The sequence below is a fragment of the Mus caroli genome, unplaced genomic scaffold, assembly GCF_978045245.1.
Source record: "Mus caroli unplaced genomic scaffold, Mus_caroli_1 scaffold_5, whole genome shotgun sequence".
Classification (NCBI taxonomy): domain Eukaryota; kingdom Metazoa; phylum Chordata; class Mammalia; order Rodentia; family Muridae; genus Mus; species Mus caroli.
Window position 1 is genome coordinate 14,276,797 of NW_028227260.1, and position 22,365 is coordinate 14,299,161.

At 34.4% G+C, this 22,365-nt stretch overlaps 1 protein-coding gene across 5 annotated transcripts in view; it reads left to right on the forward strand.

The window, feature by feature from the left end:
• Cnksr2 (connector enhancer of kinase suppressor of Ras 2) overlaps window positions 1–22,365 on the forward strand; it is a 246,628-nt gene that overhangs the window by 219,453 nt on the left and 4,810 nt on the right. For 4 of the 5 annotated variants that reach the window (XM_021153092.3, XM_021153091.3, XM_021153093.3 and 1 more), the window contains one exon: window positions 20,450–20,646. In XM_021153092.3, the coding sequence (XP_021008751.1) occupies window positions 20,450–20,646 (197 nt within the window). Of the gene's footprint in view, window positions 1–12,890; window positions 15,019–20,449; window positions 20,647–22,365 lie in introns of those variants that run through there. The other variant, XM_021153096.3, reaches the window with a different exon arrangement.

Consider the following 22,365-nt stretch of genomic DNA (forward strand, 5'->3'; position numbering starts at 1 on the left):
CTTCATGTAAATGTATTTCTGATACCAACACAAGATATAGGTATGCCAATAATATAAATGCATTGAATTATTTCACAGAAATTTTAATATAATTCAATACTGTGGCTAAAGTTGTCATTTCAGATAATTTACATATTATTTAATATTCCCAATCATGAATTCTATAACATTTCAATGTCTAGATCTACTGATATATAACTAAATGTCCTATAATTCCCCTTTACTGTAAAAATATATGATCCAACTAGCTCTAAACTTGTGCCCACTCCTCCATAGGTATTTATTGTTCACATATCAAATAAGCAGAATATCAAATAAAAGGAAAAAACTTAGTAATTCAAAATACATAGTGCATTTTTTAATTTGTGCCAATAATTTTCTCTCATATCCAGTTAACAATTTTGCAAAATTGATTCTTAGAGAAATAGCACAATGTAGTCTATTCTCATTTTAATTTATTTATAATTTGTGCAAACTTTGCAAGACTGGAGGTGAGTTTACCTGAATATCTATGTGTGGTTTAGCTCACTTCTTAAAAGTCATGGCTTAGAAATAAACATTCTGGTTGCTCAGCAGTTCTGATCAATTACAAATCAAATGTATAACACAATAAAGTAGATATAGTCTACAGGCTACAGATATATTCTACAGGCTATGGATAAATATTTCATTCATTTAGAAAGAACATGCTTCATAATTTTATAATTATTGTGAAATAGTGTTATCAAAAAAAATTAACTTTCCCATTTTAAAGATTTTGAATTTTCTTCCCCATTTAAAATCTTTAACCCACAATTTTAAAATCTAATGTTTTATTGTGCTATTGCCTTTGGATAAGTCACCCACAGATTATATTAGACCTTCCAAATGTTGTCATTCATGCCTCTATATGTCTTTTCTTTTCAAATTTTGCTTAAATTTGTGATATTTTACCCTATCATCACAAAGGCTATCCTATGGTTTGTGAAATGGATGTTTTAAAGTATGTACCCTGTGATTCTTAGTGTGAGAAAATAACTTAGGATTTTAGTATCGCTAAGTTTACTCTCTATCTTCTTCCCCTTGGCATGCCTGCTATTTTTCATTGTCCTTTAATTATGTCGAATTCAGGCATTTACACGTTTTTCCCCTAAAAGAGGAACAGCATGGAATCAGTGTGTTTAATATAACTGTTTAGCAAATCTGACAACAAGCCTCATCCCTCACTTTGAACTATATTGTCTTTGTGCACTGTATATAGTCACTGGGAAGTCTTCTATAGATTCTTGCAGTTTGGGAACTGAGGCTTATGATATGCTTTTGTTAACTTAATTAGAATCATGCCTCAGCACTGAAGGCAGGAAAGGGTTTACAGTTCCAAAGATAAATCTATACAAATGCTGAATAATTAAGTGAAGTAATCTTTAACTTACTTTGAATGCTGCTTTGAAATCAGTAGGATGTATCCTTTTTTAATGTGTTTCTATCAGTTTTTCTCTCTGGTAATAATACAGAGTCCATTGCAAAGTGATTTATAGTAAGGAGGGTTAGCTCATTAGTTGTTTTTGTTAAGGTAAACATAGAATATGTCATGCTATATTTAACTACAAATATTGACTATCTCACCATCAAGTTTAAGAATTCTAAGACAGTTTTTATCCACCTTCCCACCCAAAAAAAGAAAGCCCTTTATATTTAAGAAAATTTATTATCAAGCCTCTGTTTGAATATTTTAGGATTTCAGAGCTTCTGCATCCAAAAAGAAAAAGACATTTTATTTTAAAAGTTCTTCCTTGTATTTACACAAACTTAGATTTCTGAGTATTTTATATTCTTTGTGAAACTGAAATGAGCAAATTAGATCTCAAAGGAAAAAACGGCAAATTGTTTAAATCTGGTCATATGGAAGAAAGATTAAGATAGTTTTGGAAGTCCAGAGAACACAGTAGGTGGAAGGTACACAATTTTATCTTGCCCATAAGTAAAGAGACTGGTCTCATGTTTAATGGATTTCCAATACTTAGAGTCCAATACAGAGACTGATACGAGATTTGATGGCACATACTGTACTCTAAGCTGCCTTGCGTAACATAGCCAATGTTATGTCTTTTCCAACTGGATTATTAATGTAGCTAATCTGATGTCAGAAATCACCATGTAAGCTTGATTTAAAAAACTGCCTTTCAAAACATTATTTGCCTAAGTCCCTAAGAATGTATTAAATAGGGTATAAAACATTGTGTATATGTTGTCAGAGATCCCAGAATGAATAAATAATAAATAAAATCATTTTAAAGAATATCATACATAAAATATATGTGTATAAATATATGTACATAATCGTGTGTATTGTTGAGGAAAAAATATGTAGATTTCCAAAATTTGGTTTCTGATAAATTATTATGTGATCAAAAAAGCAAATAAAATAAATACTACTTTAAAGTTCTGGTAAAACTTAACACTTCCCCCATTATATTTAGCAGTCTGTTCACAATAAAAAGACCTCTGAACACTGATAATGGAATGTGACAGCCAAATCACACAAATGATTTATTGTCCAAACGTTACCCTAGAGTATTCTAGTGATGAAACAAAATCTGTCTTGAGTTTCTGAAAAGTGTAAGGAAGCCCACTGCTGATATTCAGAACTACTTTTTGCATATTAACATCACTGATATCAGATAAGGTATCTTTAACCAGTTGATAAACTATTTCAGTGGAGTGTGGAGGCACTAAAATGATGAAACTTTTTCCTGTAATGGCAGAATTATTATCGGTAAACAATAGGAGCAATCTGGAATTTTTATGATGTGAAAAAGAATAGTGTTCCCAAGTTTTCCGTCATGACTTGTTTCATTGCAGTTAGAAACTTGTTATATTAATATACTTGGCCAAGCTTTTATTCAGCTTATTGCTTGATTTCTAAAACCAGAACTTGTCTTAAATTGAGACTGTCTGACGTAATTGTGTATTACCCCCAGAGGCTCATAATGCAGGTGACTGTATAACCCAGTTAAATCAAAGTGTAAGTGACCATTACGCTTAAGTATTATAGAATAAGAATTCTTACTTTTATGTAAAGATTTAGTTTTATTATATATTTTACACATATGTGTATATATGGGGGAATGTGTATATATAAGTGAAAGTGCCCACATAGAACAAAAGAGGACAATGTATTTCCTTTAGCTAGAGGACAAGAGAATGGGAGTCTTCTGATACACGTGCTGGAAGCCGAATGATATCATCTGGAACAGTAGTCATTTTAACCACTCTTGACCACTAAGCCATCTCTGTAATCACATTAGGGAACAGGTTTTAAGCATTTATCTGTACTATTGCAAAAAATTAAATTCAAAAGAATACTAATTATTATGGTTTTTTAATTATGGCTAATTAAAATATTGAAGTTTTAGAAAAACTGTAATTGAACCAGTGATATAAGAAATCAGATCTTATTAATGATTAAAAACTGATAATGTAGACTTAAAATGATCTGAACCCAATTTTTATAAAAAGCATGTTATACTATGAAAACTGAAAAGTAATGAATGAATAAGTAAATGACTCAAACATTTGAATGAAACTTGACTACTCTGTTACATTTTTTTTTCTCATAAGAACATTTATTTGGGACTGGCTTATAGGTTCATAGGTTCAGTCCATTATCATCAAGGCATGAACATGGCAACATCCAGTCTGGCATGGTAGTTTAGGGGAAAAAAAGATTTAAGTAGGTTTATAATATGACATTTAAAGTTCTTTTAATAACTAATGGTTATGTTACAATGATACCTATTTTTCCTGTTTCATACAGCATTAAAGGAAAAGTAGCCACTCAAAATCTAGTTAAACGACCAAATTCCAAATATAGCAATAAGCCTACCCTATCAAGCATTTGCCTATCAACAGCTGCCCCAAGGCAGCAATGTACTTAAGATATTTCCTGTTTCTAATCACCCTCTGTTAATAAAGGAAGAGCCATTACAGAATATTTATTTATGAGCTGTATTGATAACTTATTTGCCTTCTATCATTTTATCTATTCCTAATATTAATGACATATAAATAAATTGGCATCATAGTCCATTCGAAGGAAATCCCTATAGTACAGTTATATTATTACTTCGCATAAGGCCTAAGTCATTCTTCCTTGACATAGAAAACCAAAAATAACACTTGTGATTTCAGACTCTTATCTTCCCCAAAATTTCACTTCTGCCATATACTTCACATTTAAGATTTTAAAGCATATTTTCTTATTTCAGTTGAAATTCTACTGAGGTATAATATTCCAATCAGTACTTTAAGATGGGTATTTAATGTACAACTTGTACCCCATGGCCTTTAATATTGAATGAAAACATTTTGGTAATTTAATACAATCAAGTAATATTTTTGGAGGCACCCACCCGTGTCCTAAGTCTCTACTCTAGCAAGTACTAGAAAAATCAACCTCAAATTGCAAAGTGAATTTGTCATCTAATAGAAAAGCAAAAACATTCTAATATAATAGTATAGTATCCCAAGTATTCTTAAAATTGAGCACTTAATAATAATTTAATTTCAGTGAAAGAATGTAAAAGAGCTCATTTAGCTCTACCCTGTAAAATTTCACACACAGGGCCTCACATTTAAGCTAGATGATTTCACCTCAAAGAAAGAAAATGAAGGATCTTTTTACGTGGTTTGAAAAAATTAAAATTGGAACAAGGGAGATGAGTGTGTACTGGTCTTTGAGACAAACCGAGTCCAGTTTCCAGAACCCACATATTGGGTAGCTCATAACTGCCTGCTCCAGGGAAATCCTTTGACCTCAACAAGCATTGACACTCATGTACACAAACATATACACTAGGACATAATTTTAAAAGTTTAAAATATTATCAACAAACATAGATACAGATAAAACAAAAATAATCTAAAGACATTTGGCATAGGAGTATAGACAAGTAGAACTATGACAAGAATTGTCTTGGAACTAAATTCTGAAGATCCTAACATGCCATGCCTGAAGGTTTGCATGATCTCTTAAAGAACATGAGGGTTTCAGTAGATACATATAAACATATAATATAATCCAATATATGTATCAGAAAGACTCCTCTTTGGCAAAGTAGATATATTGATATAGAAGAATAAGTGTGGAGAGGCCATTTAGAAAACTGTTCTAATTATTTAAATTTAAGTTCTGGTCCTCCCTCCATTGAACATTACCATTTATCTATGGAGATAAACTAACCTGCTAAAACCAATATCAACAAGTAGGGAATGAGAATTTAACAGTATAATGTATGCTTAGAGCATGCCTCCTAGGGGAATCTGTTAGCTAATATAGCACTCATTAAATAGCCTGCCAGGTAGCAGTAAGTGAGCCGAAGTGAGAAACTTCATGAACGTTAGTATTTGACATTTAAATAATGCCAATAACAAATATATGCACCTATCTCATGCAGTACTCACTGGTCAGACAAGAGTTTTAAAACATTGAAAAGAGCACATAAGGCACATAAGGCCTAAGAATGTGAAAAAGTCTTATCAAGAGAATCCATCACAAATGAGAAATTTTATCCAAGGGAAATGTCTTTAAAAATAAAATGGCAGGGTCTCATTGTATGCCATACCCTAGGCCTGAAAAGTTCAAAGATCCTTCTGCCTTCACCTTCCAAGTGCTGAAATTGCATATAGTTGCCACCACACAAGACTAGATCTGACATCTTAGTGACAATATGGTGTGGGTGTCTGTAACTCACCTTTTTTGGTAAGTTGCTTTAGCAACTCCTGAGGCAAAGCACAGTTCTTTGGAACTTCAAGATTTGGCCATACTAAATCTAGAAGCTGCATTTGATTTCAGATGGACTGTTTCTATGGTGAGCAATGTAATGTAGTGTATACTTCCCAGGATGACTTTTTCATCACCATGGTAACCAATTTGCCCACACAGTAAGATCAGTAATGATTGCTAGTAGGGCTAAAACTAAAGTCTTGGTTGTCAAGGCCTTCTTTAATTAAAATATATTATTTTATTAAAGAAAAGTTGCTACTTATACTTTTGAGATATCTATTGATTTTCCACAAAGGGGAAAATGGGCTCTCTAGTGTTGTACTGAAGATTTACAATAAGGAAGAAAAAAATGTCATCCTGATATTTTTTTTTAGCCAGGTTCTGGTTTTATGTCTATTCATGGTGTGTACTCTGCTTAAGTCAATTGCCGAGAAATAATGTCTTACTTTAAACTATTTGACAGCCTTCCTAAATAGTACTAAGCACATGTCATTGATATACTACTTGTTGGTGGTTTGAAGCTACTTTTAATTAAGTTTGAGATTTTCTGAATTGCTTCAAAATCCAAGATTGATGTCTTTTAGATTACTTGTGCCCTTAACCAAATCAAGAGATACATTGTTCTAGAAACTTGATTAGTAGTATTCATGGACTTAAGAAGAGGTTGATGTAATATTTCATAATAAATCTAGATATAACATCATATGTTGATGTCTGATGAAGTAGCTCTTCAACAATATAAAAACCGGTATGTTTTACAATGTGTTCATATAAGTGTATGTGTATATGTGTACATACAGACATTTGTGATAGTAGTATGTATATATGTATCAAAGAACTCTTAAACTGTAGTCCTATGTGTATTTTTATATTTTTATATACAATAATGATGCTAATAACATAAACTAATAGACACATAAAATAAATAAGACCACTGTCACGGAGTTCTTTGGTAAACTGCTCCATAGCTATCATTGGTTTGCTTTTCCCTTACCCCACAAAGTAATCAAACCAAATGGTAATGGAGTTTTAAATGAAATTTGGAAATCCCAAATAACACGCCTTTTTGCATATCCTTATGCAATACAAAATGACTTGAAACAGCCTTTTTCCTTAATAGTTGCCTATTTTTATGCTAGAGAAGGCAGCATAGTCTTTTATAAATAAAATCTAATGCATAGAAATATTTAAATCAGTGAAATACAGAGTTCTTGTTTTTTGAAATGTATTACATGCAACCCCATCAACCACTATAAAGTTGATTAATTTACAGACAAGAAACAAATGTACTAAGATTAAACTTATTTCATGGTTCAATACAAATTACATTTTAAGTTTAGGAGAACCTTCTGACACTTCAAATTTTTGAGTTTTATAAAAGGAACTCTCACCCTTAGTTAAGCTCGTGTATGAGTCCACTTTTCTGTAATTATCCTGATGAGTGTAAAATTCAACATGTGATAGTAAATGTTAAACACAGGTATGGCAGCCTCTCAGCCATTCATATTTTTCCGTAAGAACACCGAGAGTCTGCATCTTTGTAACGTTTAAGTAAACTTTAATTTTCTTTATAAGAGCAGTTCTATACAATATTGTCCGGAAGGAGACATGAAACTCACATGTAATGGAATATTTTCAATGGAATACTCCCCATAGGTTGCTAGATTCTGATCTTTTCTATCCCAAATACTAGACGAGTTTACTGCTATAAAATCTAATAACCATCCATTTTTAAGACAGATAAGATCGAATATGTATACTCATTAACTCAGGTTTTTAATTAAGATGAACAGTTGTGCTAATTGGTTTCATCCGTGGTACATTTCTTATCTCTACAGTTTCGCAGTGGTTTTTTACCACATAGTTTCATGGAAAGGACATAATACTTATCACTAAAATAGAATTTCAGTGTTGAATTGTGAAACTATTTAAACAAAGGAGCTTTATGATATAATAATTATAGATTAGAATATAAAAAGTATATGAAAATGTTACATTAGCTTTATAACAGATTTGAAGTAAAGAAAAAATATTAGTGAAAAGTGATGTGTTCTTGAATTTTCTGCTTGTTCTTGGCACTTGCTTTGCTGAAGAAGATATTTTTGATGGTCCTGAAACTCAATTGGCAGTGCCCCCAAAGCAGCTGATCTCCTTGCCAGAGTTGTTAATGAGTAAATGATCCCAAATGTCAGACTGGCATGCCAAGGAGGTTATTAATAAAGCATTAACATTTAGAAGTTATTGGAAAAGGAAAATCAATATTTCTATGTTATAAGAATTCCTCTCTCAAAAACAGTAAGCAAAAATTCATTTCTAAGTTCTACAATCAAGGCAGCATGTAGTTTGAGAGGAAGTAATCTTTAGATTTTAAGAATATGAAAAACTGCTTTTCTTACTCTCCTACAATATTTTCACTGCTGCCCCCCTACCACCTGTTATGTTCTTGTTGAAAATAAGTTCGATTTCAGCAACTTTCAGATTAAGTGCCCCTCTCCCTCTGCAGCCCTTTGCTTTCCTAGGATGACATGATGCTGGAGCTGACACTGAATGACATTATTTAAAAATAACAGTGCTCTTACCATATGGCAGAACTTTGAGGATAGTTTAAAATTCAGTATGAGAATAAGCGTAGAGTAGAATCGGGCTGAGAAGGTAGCTCAGAGGTAGACTGCACATTTACCATTCATGAGACTCTGGATACAGTCCCTTGTGCCACAGAAGTGAAGGAGAGCCCAAAGAAATAGCTATAGGGTATATCTATTAGGTAGTACTTGGAAAGATACTGCTGTTGAGTTAAAAAAGACAAACATATTCATTTATTTTTAAACTATGTTTTGAATAATTAGCAAGTTCAGCCACTGACTGCCACTAATGAAGATGGGCAGGAAAGCTATGCTTTCCACAGCTTCAACATTTACTGTGCAAAGTTCAAGTTATCTCATCAGCAAATTGATCAAAGAACATAAAAAGAAGACATATAACATTTTACTTCAGTACCCCATCTCCCCAGTTAACTTAGCTGTTATCCTACTGCAATTTCTTGGAGAAACCAAGTCAAGCGCGGTGGTCATATTCAGTAGCTTCTGAGATGAAAATGTAATCAGGACTTTAAAGACATTTTTACCACCTGATCACTTAAGTGGACTGAAGTTCAGGTCAAGAAAAACTGCATTTCAAAGTACTTATGAGGTCTTAAAAAGTCTTAAAAAGAAGTATCATAGTAGGATTGGAACTATTAAATGAAATGATTTAGAAACAAACTTAAACCAGGTGGCGGTAGCTTTAATCCCGGAGGCAGAGACAGGTGGATCTCTGAGTTTGTGGCCAACCTGGTCTACAGAACGAGTTCCAGGACAGCCAGAGCAAATAAATAAATAAATAAATAAATAAATAAATAAATAAATAAATAGTCAGGGCAAATAAATAAATAGGAACAAACAAACAAAGTTAAATATTGATAATTCCCGTTTTTTCACTTTGGCAAAGCCATACATGATGACACATAAAGTGTATTCACCAGATTTTCAGTCCTCATCACCAAGTTATTTCACACCAATCATCATCACCTTATCTAATTACTTCCTTTCGATAGAAACATATAAAGTCACCGTAAAGTTTAAATCTCTTACATTTAAAATATACATTATTCTTCTCTAGAAAGTATCGGGGAAGTTTTGCTTTCCATGTAGTGGGTTTGTCACTCACAATTTAGCCACTATGCTACTTTAGCCATTCCAGCAGAAACTAAAGACTTTGTTTTAAAATAAGTATTCATTAATTATGAAAATCTCTCCATTACTCAAATTAAGTATCTAAAAATACTCAATTACTCATTACTCAAATGATAATGGAGGAATCACATTTATGGTTATTTATTTATTTATTCTTCTCTCATATATTACATCTAACGTCAGTTTCCCTTCCCTACTCTCCTCCCAGTCTCTCCCCAATCTACCTTCTCCCCCAGATCCACTCTTCCTCTGTTTCCCTTCAAAAAAGGGGCAGGCCTCCTAGGAATATCCACCAAACATGGCATAACAAGTTACAGTAAGTCTAGGCACATAGCCTATTAAGGCTACTAGACTAGACAGCTGAGTAAGAGGAAAGGGGTCCCAAAAGCAAGCAAAAACGTCAGAAACAGCCCCCACTCCCTGTTAGGAGTCTCATAAAACACCAAGCAACACAACGATAACATATATGCAGAGGGCTCAGGTCAGACCTAAACTGGCTCACTGATTCTCGCTTCAGTCTCTATGAGCCCCTATGATCCCTGGTTAGTTGATAATGTGGTCTATGTTCTCAGACCACAATGTTTCTCAGAGTCAAAGTTAGACTTTTATAGGGTAGTCTCACTCTGAAGTGGGTCTTTTTATGTTTGAGATGATGTTACGCTTGTAGGTGAGGCACACACCTTTAGCCCTTTGTGCCTTTACCTGTTGAACTGGATGGCCAGTGCTTTTAGTTTACATCCATAATGCACATATCTAACCATACAATTGGTTCAATTGGGCTGAGTCTAGGAGTATCTTTGTAGTTGTTCCATTTGCCTCAAAAATAAATAGAAATTATTTTACTCAACATAAATCTCAGATGGCTCCACAGACCCTGGACAGCAAGGAAACAGCTAACTCTCCTAAGACTGGACCAACGCCCACCATACCCATTCCTCTAGGTTCCCCAGAGACAAGTCACCCCAATGCCAGCATGAAGCAGCCAGATATCACAATGACCCTATTCCTGTTTCACTATCACCTCTTTCTAATTGTTTTCTTTTTTAACTAAACCAAAATGGGGGAATGTTGGTATTCTGTCTAAACTCCACCCCGACAGTTCCTGGCAACAGCCAGGTATGTTCCTCCCCACAGTTATCTGGCAACAGCCAGGTAGGCTTTGCCCACTATAAAAGGGGCTGCTTGACCCCCTCCTCTCTCTTGTTCTCTTGCCTCTCTCTTGCCACTTGCCCCCATCCTTCCCCTCTCTACCAATCCCCTTCCCTCCCCCCCACCAATGTGGCCATGGCTGGCCTCTGCTTCTCTACTCTCTCCTTCTCTCTGCCTTCCTCTGCCTCTGCTCCCCTCTTAACTCCCCTCCCCTACTCTATACTATAAAAAAAATCTTAGCAATTGAGAATTTATTCAATAAGCTTATCAAGACCTTTTTCGTTTTTTATAATTTCAGGAGACCCAGATATGTCCAACACCTTCTTCAGCAAAAATCTTGAACATGACTTAGCTGAGCGATAGTGTTCCACTGATGGAAAGACTGCAATTAAATGCTAATAACATCTCCCCCTCAAGGTCCATGGCTTAGAAACTACTTGTATTTACAGGATAGCCATTGATATTAGTTCAACCAATTCTACCCATCTGGTACCCTTTGCCAGTCCCACTGTCCTGAAGTAGAACTCAAACTGCAGTGGGTAGAAAAGACATCACTTATGTAAACTGCAAATTCCAGCACTCCATACTCAGAAATCCTGATCCAATAGGTGAGAAGTACCACATAGAGATGTGTGTTTAATGAACTCCTCCATCCTTAAGAATCTCTAGTCAGTGGTGGTTACCACAAATAGTTGAGGAGATACCTTTCCTTAGGGAGTTACTTTCTTTTATGCTAATATTAACAGACTGGTAATGAGCTCCTACCATTGTGAAATAGTGGTTCTCCCCCATAATCTTTTTTAAACTAGGGAGATACTTTTCAGTCTCTTGTATAAAATTCAGTAATCTCATAGAAACAATATTGCATAATTAAACCCACTTGATTACTAGGGTTCTAGTTAAGTTTAGTATAAATTAAATGTGCATTAGAGGATATCCTAGAAATGAAAATATTCATGTAATATTATTTCTTCATGAAATATTATTTCTACAAGGAAATGATGAATGTGTCCAAAACTTACAAAATAATTATATAGAAAATTAAGGACAGTTTAAATTGAGATATGACTTTATACTCCAGGTTAGATTGCCTCTGATTTTCCAGCTTGAAAGCCCATACCAGACAATACTTATTAAACAGTGATAGGACCTAGAAATAGGTTTCCAGCATTATAATCTTTTAAATGATGAGGTATTACATGTTATTTCACTTGACCTACATAGAAAAATTGCTTAGTCCTCATCTCCCTTTCTGCACATAGTATGATGTGATAAATAAGTGCTTCTTCTGGTTATTGAAATATACTCTTTCATTTTCTATATATCAGTTATTTCCCCTTCGCATTTTCTATAGGATGTAGCAATAGACAGAATGCTTTCTCTAATCTTTCTCTCCCTTTGTTCTGGGTATATATCTAAATACATTGACATGATGCAGCAGATAAAATTCTACCTTATGCTACAGATGACAAACATTGCTAATATGTGCCTGCTGACATTTGAATTCCTGAAGATATAAAATAAAAATGAACAAAAAGAGAGACTAGATCATATCTGAACTTGTCCTCACTTTTCCCATCATTCAGAAACATTATTCTCTTCCAGTTTCTAAACTCCTTGGTGTGTGGCTAAGGCTCAGATATAAAATCATCTTTTTGTCATGCTTATTGTTGTAGCTTTTCATTTCTTTTCACTTTGTGTCATTTACTGTTGAGGCCTCCTCATCAGAATAGTACTAGCTAGGCTACTTCCTCTGAGTCAAGACAGTAGTGTTTGTCAAGGTAATAAGACAGCATTCTGGTCAAAGACCAGAAAACCCTTCTTCATACTTTCTGGCTGAGTGAAAAGGAGGAAACATTTAGAAATACATTTGGATTTTTTAAAAAGACTGATGGTTTTGCATCTGTGTGGAGAATAGCCAACTTTTCTGATTCAAACTATAGATGTGTGTGTGTGTGCAAGTTAGAGGTGGGAAAAGATTTGTCTGTTTGTTATTGTATATAATTGGAAGCTTGGCATTCCAAACAAACTAAATCAAAATTGGTCCCATTTATGACCAACTAGACTTGCATGCCAACAGAAAGACATTATAGTATTAAAACCATATGCAATTCTAGACATATTTTTTTCTAGTTTCTCTTCATGGGTACTGCATGATGGTGTTTCTAATACAAATACTGATGTGCTTTGGAATAATGGCACTCGCAGGTCTTTCATCATATTGTATCACTGCTTTATTATATTAGGCTAATACACTGCGAGAGTTGGTAGAACCTCTCCATGCCAAATCGGATCCACTTCTGTTGGCACTCAACCCATTGGAATCACAGATTGATAAGCTAATGTTTAGAGAATTTAGATGGAAGAGAGTCGGCACGGCGCAGACTCAACATCAACCTCTTGCAAGCAACTAAAATGGCCTCGTCCTTGATGTTTATAACAGAAAACAGACTTGTAAAAAGCTTAGATCATCAAGTGTTGTGGATTTGGGGGCCTCCATAAAGGGATATTAAGAGGGGCAGGCCACTCTTAAGAAGAATTCGAGCTTTCGACAGTGGGACTAGCATAAGATCAAAACAAATCAAGATGGAACACGGTAGCCGAAAACTGCCCTTTTTATGGGAGAACAGAGGGTAAAAGGGTCTTGTGTGGGGAAGGGCTCTGTGGCGACACCCCAGTTGTGTTCTCCTGACATCAGGAAGAGAGGGATCAGCACCAATAATTTAACAATCCTATCTGTTTAATGGACTCTTAATGGTTAAGGCAAAGCAGCGGAAGCAAATTCTGTGTTAAGTGTATTTGCATTTTTAAAATTTGACATGCTGTATTGTACTAAATTAAGTGTAATCTATTAAGGCGAGGTGTACACACCCTGCTCTGAAACTCGCTATGTTTATTCTATTATTAAAGCATATTCAGGTGTAAGGCAGACTGCTTTCAGTGACACTAATGAAGGAAATTTCTCATGCCAGGCTTTATTAGATTCCTCAGTGAAAATTCCTTTCTCCTTTTCCTTGGCACTTACATAGAAGTGATGTTGCCTCATAAGCTGGAATGAGCTATTCTTTTTCTGTAGAATATTCCAATCTATAGGCTGTGGTTTTCCATATTTGAAAAAATATTTTGTCTGGATGTCTTTCAAACTAGCTTCAGATACTATTTAATAATACTATGTAACTGGGTCCCCTGTGGCTCAATATTGCTTATTTTTCTTCTGTGGTAGATGTGAAATTTCCTTTAGTTGGGTAAGATACACTGTAATGATTTTAATGCTAATTAATGGATATTTCATACTGTGCGGTGAAAAAGTAATTTAATATTGTATTATGAAATGTTTTTCTTCCTGTTGCTGCAGTGTGTGGTATTGCATAATATGAATACCTGTAAAAATATAAATTGCTTAAAAATAAAAATATTACCAGTTGGTACCAGATCTTTTTAGAAAGCTAAATAATTTGCTAAGTATGCTTGATAGCAAATATCTTTCTAATGAAAAAATCTATGCTTATTTCTCACAAATGAAATTTGTGTTGTGAATAAAAATCACATTGATCTGCCTTAGAACTGCCTCTGTTCTCCAAACATTTTCATGTGTTTTAAGAATATCTAAAGAATGGTAGTTCTTGGTATATAGAAATAAGTCATATTTATTTTATTGGCATTTAATATTAATGAAATTCTATTGGATCATGCTCCCTGTTTAAATCCTAGTAAAACTTTATGATCTGAAGAATTTTAGGGGGGGTTCCTCAATGAGTGTGGTGACTATGTATTAATTTTCAAATAAAATCCCTTAGTTTGGCTTTGAAGCTGTCCCTATTATAAATTTTTGCCTTAGACTTCCACTTTTATTGGTTACATTTTCTAAATTCTGTGGGTAAATCTGGATTCTGTCAATCATTTCTGTGTTTGCCTCTCAAAGAACCATCCCTTCTTAGGGGTTAGTGAAGCAGTGCTAGGGATGCCAATGTTCTGTCATTTGAACTCTTCATCACTAGAAAAAAAAATTAAAAAAAAAAAAAAAACTATCGTATCCTGAACAGACAACCACTGTCATATAGTTCTTATTAAACTACTGAATTTGGCAGAAGTACTCAGAAGAAAAAGATGTAGAATAAACTTCAGCTTTAAGTATTTTCATCACAGCTGTATGGAAGTAAGCTTTACCGTTGTAAAAGAATTGACAGTTATAGCCACTGGACACACTTAATTTATAAGTACAGGATTTACCTGATCTAAAAAGAATAGAAAACTATATCAATGTAGGTATATCCAATTGCTTGGTCCTCTTTAAAGAAAGGGATTTTACTTGTTAAAATTAATTTTTTCCTTCTGAGAAACAGTTGCCTTAATGGTAATGTTTAAGTGTTATTTTGCCTAAAAGAGAATACATGGTTTTTAATTATTAAATAACTAATTGGCTGCAAAGGAAAAAACTAAAAGCTAACTTGTAAAATCTTTTCTAATACAACAAGCTGCCTTCCCCCTAGTTCTACAAAATTAGATATAGCAAGTTGTTTAATATAAAGGCCTGGATTGAAATAGCTAGTGTTTTAAACTATAAAACAATTCAAGTTATAGTATTAACCTTAGGTTATTTAATCACCTTTAATATAAAACTTACAAAGATAGTAAATCAACTAAAAGTTTGTCACCTTACACATAAATAAATTGTTTTCCGTGACAAGATAGTAAATTAGTATTCATAAAAATAGTCCTGTGGTCTCGATGCAAATGACAATTGCCCTTTGGGACAAAAATAGTGTCTCACATACTTGATATGATTAGCCCAGAAGCCTTAAAGTGCTTTCTGGTTGTATAAGAACAACTGCCACTCAGAACTGACTGATGACTAATAGTACTATGTCTAGCCTTCTCTATCATCTGTAATTTAACCTTTCCCAACCTTCTGTGCTCATTACACAGCTGTGTTGTAGAAAAAAAAAAAAACAACTGTTTCCACGGGGACATCATTGTCCAATTTTTAAAAGAATATAATTCTCTTCCCAAACAAGTACCAAGAATCCATTCCCCATTGTTGTTTGCAGAGTCCAATTGATGTATTTCTTGGTTTTGTTTTAATCTTTTACTCTGCTTTAACAATGCCATTGCAGTGGCAGGGAAATCAGAAGACAAGAGTGAGGTTTTATTGTCTTTAGTTTCTACCAAAGAAACATGAACAGTGCTGCACAATTACTTTTCAGTAATCACACAGTCATCTAATGGGAATCTTCTTTGAAGTGTGTTATTAATAAAGTAAACTATCACTCCATTTGAATTTGTTGAGAACCTGTGAAGCATTATGGTAGATAGACAATGAGAAATGCAGATGTCAGTAACACAAATTCCCCTTATAGAAGTCACAGTTATAGATGTTTGACGGAGAATCTATTAACATACAGGAAGAGAATAATTAGATTTTCTCCTTGAGTTTTATATCTCATTCTTTTCAGTTTCTTTCTGAATATTTATAGCATATATGGATAAACTATTAAATGTGTATGAATTATGAACAACACAAGTGTTTTAGCCTGTAAGGGTGAACAGTCGAAAAAATGTTTACAAACCACTGCACCTAAATGCATAGAATTCACTAACCGAAAATTTTGGAGCAATTGAGGAATACATTATAATCTGCTCAAGACATTGCAACAAACTGGTATTTTTTTTATTAGCTAATCTTTTATTTGAGCTTTTCTTTATTTTTTTAACGACCTGGTAACCCCATGCAGCCTGCAGAGAACCAATGAATTACTATGATGCTCACCGTGTTCCTAGATTCCTAATGTATGAATGATACCAAAGGGGAGTTTCTTCCCTCCTTCCAATTATGGCACAGCCAGATATGATCATCTCTTGGCACAGAATGCAAATCAGTTACTTCATTTTGACCTTCAAATCCACCAGTCAATGAAATTTCATATAAAAGGGAGAACTTATAAGTGCTCTTTGCTTTACTAGAATGGATTTTTTTTTAATGCGTGATCTGACACAGACCTAATTTTTATGCTACAAATGTAAATATAATTTGGGGAAAGTTTTATTCCTTCATAGTTCCAGCTTTCATGAATAAATTAGACACCAATTAAAATGTCATTTCAGCAGTGCTACACATCCTCGGTGGGACTCACAGAAGGTTCCTATATATGTCCTTCTATTTGAATGTGCTACACTTTGCCAATTTTCAGAAACATTCACTCAAATTGCAAACGAGCTGGTTTTTAGCCAGTGTTCCAATGGCTGAACTGCCACACTGAAAAAAAACCAGTTGAGAAGCAGGCCTCACCAAGTGTTTGCCTCATCTTCCAAGGCAAGCTTCTTCTAAGAGAAGAAAAAGCAAAGTTTGAGAAGAGAGAGGACCCTGAAGGGAAATGTGAAGGAGACGAAGAGGAAGAGGGCAAAGAGAGAAGAAAATAAAGGTGCTTTCATGTTTTCGGTTGCAACAGTAGCCCTGTAGACTTAATTGAGATTCATCTGGGAAAAATCAAGAAAACCAATTGAAAACTAAAAAAGAAAATAAAGGTCTGTTTTTGTCTTTAATGTTGAGTTCTGTGTTGTTTTGACTGTTGAACACAGTGAATCAGATTTATAATGTGACTCAGCCCCTCACTCCCTTCTTTTGAAAATAAAAGGACTCTTTGTGTAGTCTTAGAATGTTAAATCATTGGTGACATTTTGTGGTGGCCTGGCTTCTCAGTCCCTCGTCCTTGCTCATTCCACTACTGTGTCTTGTGCAGTGTTGCATATGTGTATGGTGTATAGAGGACTAAGTAGGGACTTTCTTATCTCTGATAGGAGCCACACCATCCAACTAGTACTTCAAAATGTTTCCATGTTCTGTGTCATTGTGATTCCTTGTTCAGATGTGCTGCCCAGCTAGACCTATGCTTGGCTTTTTGTACAGCTGTCAAACCGAATACCTTGTAGAATTATGTTGTCTTTTGGTTGGATGTTTTTGCCTCAAATAATGTTAAGAAGGGGACAGAGGAGAGACTTTTTGTTTTTATATAGTTATTTATATTTTTATATTTAATCTTTGCTTAGTCTTCTTAAAGTAAAACTTCACTGATATTGTATAAAATTAAAGCTTCTGCAGTAGTCCACGATATTAAAAGTGAAGGTAAAGGGGTTGGGTTGAGATGTAGTTCAATGATAGAATGTTTGCCTAGTATGTACAAGACCCTTCATTTGATCCCCAGCAGAGAAATGGAAGACAGAGACACAAAGAAATAGAGAAAGAGAACAGGCTAGATCAAAATGTAACAAGATATATATGCCCTACAGTATTAGGTAATATGAGAAAGATTTCTCTTAAAAAATTCACTGTGTGAAAATAAGTCTACCCTCCTTAAATTCAAAATCTATAATTTAGATCCTTTTTTCTTTCACCTCCTTTCTAGAACTGAAAAAGTAATAGTACATTATGCCACCTGATACCTTACCTACTATAATTCCCATCTGTTAGGCTTCTTACTGGTACCCAAACCCCTTCTTTCAGAATTGCATCTGTCTTTACATGCAATCTTGCCCTGAAGCAAATGGAATAATTATTAAATAATTCCCCAGTGCCCTTTCCTGGATTATGATTTTATAAAATTGAATTATTCTGTTCAAATGTGTCTTTATTTGTACAACTCCATTTAGTGACCATAAGTGATTATTTTTTGTGCCTTTCTTCTTCCTAGGCATCCTCATTTGAAGTTCTCCATAATGGATCTATCTTGCTTGTAACTTGAAAATCCACTCTTTTCATAGGCTTGCATCCACCCATCCATCAAACTCCTCTATGTGCTGAAAATAGTTCATGGATGAAACAACAGAGCATTTTTTAAAGATTTTATTTAAATGAATTTTCATATTTTAAGAGAGAGATGTTTAGGCATTAGAATTCATTATAGAACACACTGATAGCATGTGCTGACAGATGAGAAGGGGTTTTCCAGTGAAAACAAATGCTCATAACTATTCTCAGCTACTAGCCTCAGTAGAAGAGCAAAAAGTTAAATACAGAATTTAAACAAAACAACTTTTTAATCCTAAAGGTGAATCCTTAAAAATTAAGGTGTTATTTTAGACTTTGGGGGCAGTTTTAGCTGTATTCTTTTAAAACATGTTTAGAGCATCCTTAGCATAACCCAAGGAATGGAGGTCATAGTTGACACAAATCATGGATATAACTTGTCACCCCCTTAAGTATTCTATCTCTGACGTTCATCTTTGCCAGATTGTGAGCATACAGAAATATTTCTATGTAGTTCAACTTAGTAAAGTCGTACAGTCTGTTTATAGTTTGTATCCCATTGAAAAACCTTTTCTGTGGAAAACACAGTAATTTCTATTAAAAGATTGCATGCAAAGCATCCAATAAATGTTTAGAATGATGCATTTTGAAGGAGTCTCACATTAACTGGTACCTCTAATTAAACGCACACTAAATAATTAAGTTCTAGTTTCCCCATTTATATAAGATTATGGCCTTGAGCAAAGACCTCCCCTGATATAAATTGAAGATTTCTTAGTATTATGTGAAGATCAAATGAAATCATGAATGTTAGACATTTACCCTACTGTCTGGCACAAATTAATGTTCATTAGTGTTGTCGTTAATTAGGGAATCTACTTTTAAAACTATATCTGAAAGCTTAATATTGCATGATTGATGGTGGAATGAATGATGTTCTATATTTATGCCTTGGACCAGTTTAAGAAGTATTCCTCAAATAAGACCCTTGCTACCCAAAGAAGAATATAGTTCATTTTTATCACTATATTTTATGACAAACAAACTGATATGTTTCTAATTGATTTAACATCATTATTCATACAATTTTAAAGTAAAATAAGACCTTCATTTGATCATCTAGATCAAAAATCCATACTTGTAACTGTCTTAATTTTCCTCAAAAATATTGAAGTGAAGTATTTTCTTAACAATTTTTAAATGTTATCAATTCTGTTAGTACATGTCAGAAGTGTCCTTATATTTGCTTATAAATATATCCATGTGATTCATTTTAATTTAATTTAAAACATTATTATTGCTGAGCATGGTGGCTTATATACCTGTAATCCCAGCACTTGGGAAGCAGAGGCAAAAGGATTACCATGAATTGGAGACTAGCCTCATGTGTTGCAGGGTACGCCTGGGCTACATAATGAATTGCAGGCCACCCTAGCCTACACAGTGAGCTCCTGCCTGAAAATCAAAGACATTATTTTTGATAATAACTTCTGATCAGTTCCTATATTGCTGATGTACTAATACAGCAATCTCATGAAATCTAGAAGTCTATTAGATAACTGGACGATCATAATCAAAAATGCCAGCAAATACCATTCCATCTTAGGAAATCTTAAAAAATGGAAATCATTAAGTATTAATTAACCAGGAGAACTCTATTAAATAGCATTTGTGTGTTTAATTGTTGTCTTAAATACTAAACGATATGAAGCAGAATTTTCATGTTATGTACATGTTATACTTTAATTCATTAAATTCAAAATATGTGAGTATTTTTCTCTCAAGAGGCTATTTGTTGAGTTAAATCCTTAAAATAATTGGCTATCCATAATTATATAATCCCATCTTAACTAGAATCTGTGAGGTATTTTGTTTGTTTTGTTTTATTTCTGAGAGATATTTAAGTATTAGACTATTTTCCTAATCATTCATTAGACTATATTCCAGACAATCCAATTTTTAGAGTTTTCAAACTACAGAAATAATTTTTATTAAACTGCATATCTGTCTCTTTCCCTCTCTTCTCCTCATCCTTTACCCCACTCCCACTCCTCTGTCTCTCAGATGAAAACAGGGAAGAAAAGTTAGGAGACTCCTTGCAAGATTTATACAGGGCACTGGAGGAAGCCAGTCTGTCACCACTAGGAGAACATCGCATTTCAACCAAGATGGAGTACAAACTATCATTCATAAAACGGTGTAATGATCCTGTGATGAATGAGAAACTGCACAGGCTGAGAATTCTTAAAAGCACTTTAAAGGTAAGCTATGGAACAAACATATAAATTCCTTTGGGGTGATTTATTCTTGGACTGAAACTAGATTTCCAGATACTCCAGGCTGAGTGGAACAAAACAGGGAGCTTTGGGGAGGGAAGGGCAGCTCGGAAGAACGCGCAGCACAGTGATTGCCAAGGAATCTGGTCAGGTCTTCATTGAAGTCCTAAGATGCCGACTAAACATTACATGACTTAGTTTTAGGAGAAATCAGGATGTGGTTAAGACTTCTTTTAAAAAAGGGCAGGGTTGGTGTTACTCCTCAGTTTTTTTGATTTTCTAAGAGATGTTCACCATGTACTACAATTATAAAAGATATTAAAGGCCCTTGGTTTATATGTTAAATGTTAAAAGCACTTGAAATGTTTTGTGAATGAACTACAACGTGTGGAGTGAAGCTAGAGTCATCATGTTCCATGTAGAAATGGCATAACTGTTGTTCTGTTTGCATTATCAGTTCCTAATGCACACATTACCTTCCCATTATACACTTCTGTAAGTGCTTAACACTCTTTAATTCTTCCTGTGCCATGCCCAGATTGGGTATAGAGAGTGGTAAGGACAGGGGAACAGAGAGGCAGAAGTTGAAGGAGGTCAATACAGGAGATTTTCTACTATGAGGATGAGGAAAGGGAGGAAAGGACTTATCTTACAAAACACCCTGGGCAGGTCCTGTATTGCACAAAAAGTGAAAACAAAACCAAACCAAACAAACAAGAACTGTCGTACAGAAGGTGGAGCACAGTAATTCCAAAACACAAAACATCAAAAGACTTCTGTGAGAAGTGTTTTAGCATCCTGCTAAAATTATAGTTTTGGAATAGAGATGAGTGTTAAGTAAATTAATACAATAGAAAAAAAAAGCAATGATTCGAAATGTCTTCAGGTAATAACAACAAAGTATTTGGTGTCAATTATGTGCAGATGCTATCTGGAGCCATGGAACTATTAATGGACTGGTAGCTAATGCTACAATTCTACAAGGGTGGGGGAGCTACAATAGTCATAAGAGTAATTCTGTTGATCCTTTCTAGTTGAAAGATATCCTTAGCTTTCTAACCTACTTTGTGCCTTCTTTTGTTGAAACTTTTTATATCAAGTTTATTTTTTTGTCCTCCACCTCTTTGCCATATGTGAATATCTTAAATACCTGCTTCTTGTGTTTCCTCCCTCCCCCTCCTCTCTCCCTCCCCCTCTTTCTCCTCTTCTTTTCCCTTACAGTCCTACTTCCTCCTCTTCTTCTCTCTTTTCCTGTCTTATATGCTCAGTTAATACCCTACAATATTTTTGTCCTATGACAATGAAATGCCACTGTAAATGTTGAGTTCAAGACGGATCCTAATATGTCATGCTGTTAGACTCTTCTGGTCTTCTAGGATAAAGAAGGTTAAGGAAACACTAAAAAGAAATCCCTTGATGGTTAAAAAATGATGGGGAGCTACAGAGCCCTGTATTTTGGGACCTAGAAAAGTAATAGGTTATAAAATCTTCCTTTACAGAAGAACAACTAAACGCACCCAAGAATAGCTCTCAGGTCCCACCATAGGCAACTGCCAGCATCATCAGTCTCATACCCATTTCATATCTTGTCTCCTCACTGGTCAGAAGCACTTCTTATACGTGTTGTTGTCTTCTTTCCCTCCTGATTCTGGCAGACTGGTGTGCTTTTTTTCTCTTGCAGAACATTTCCAAGATTCTCTTAGC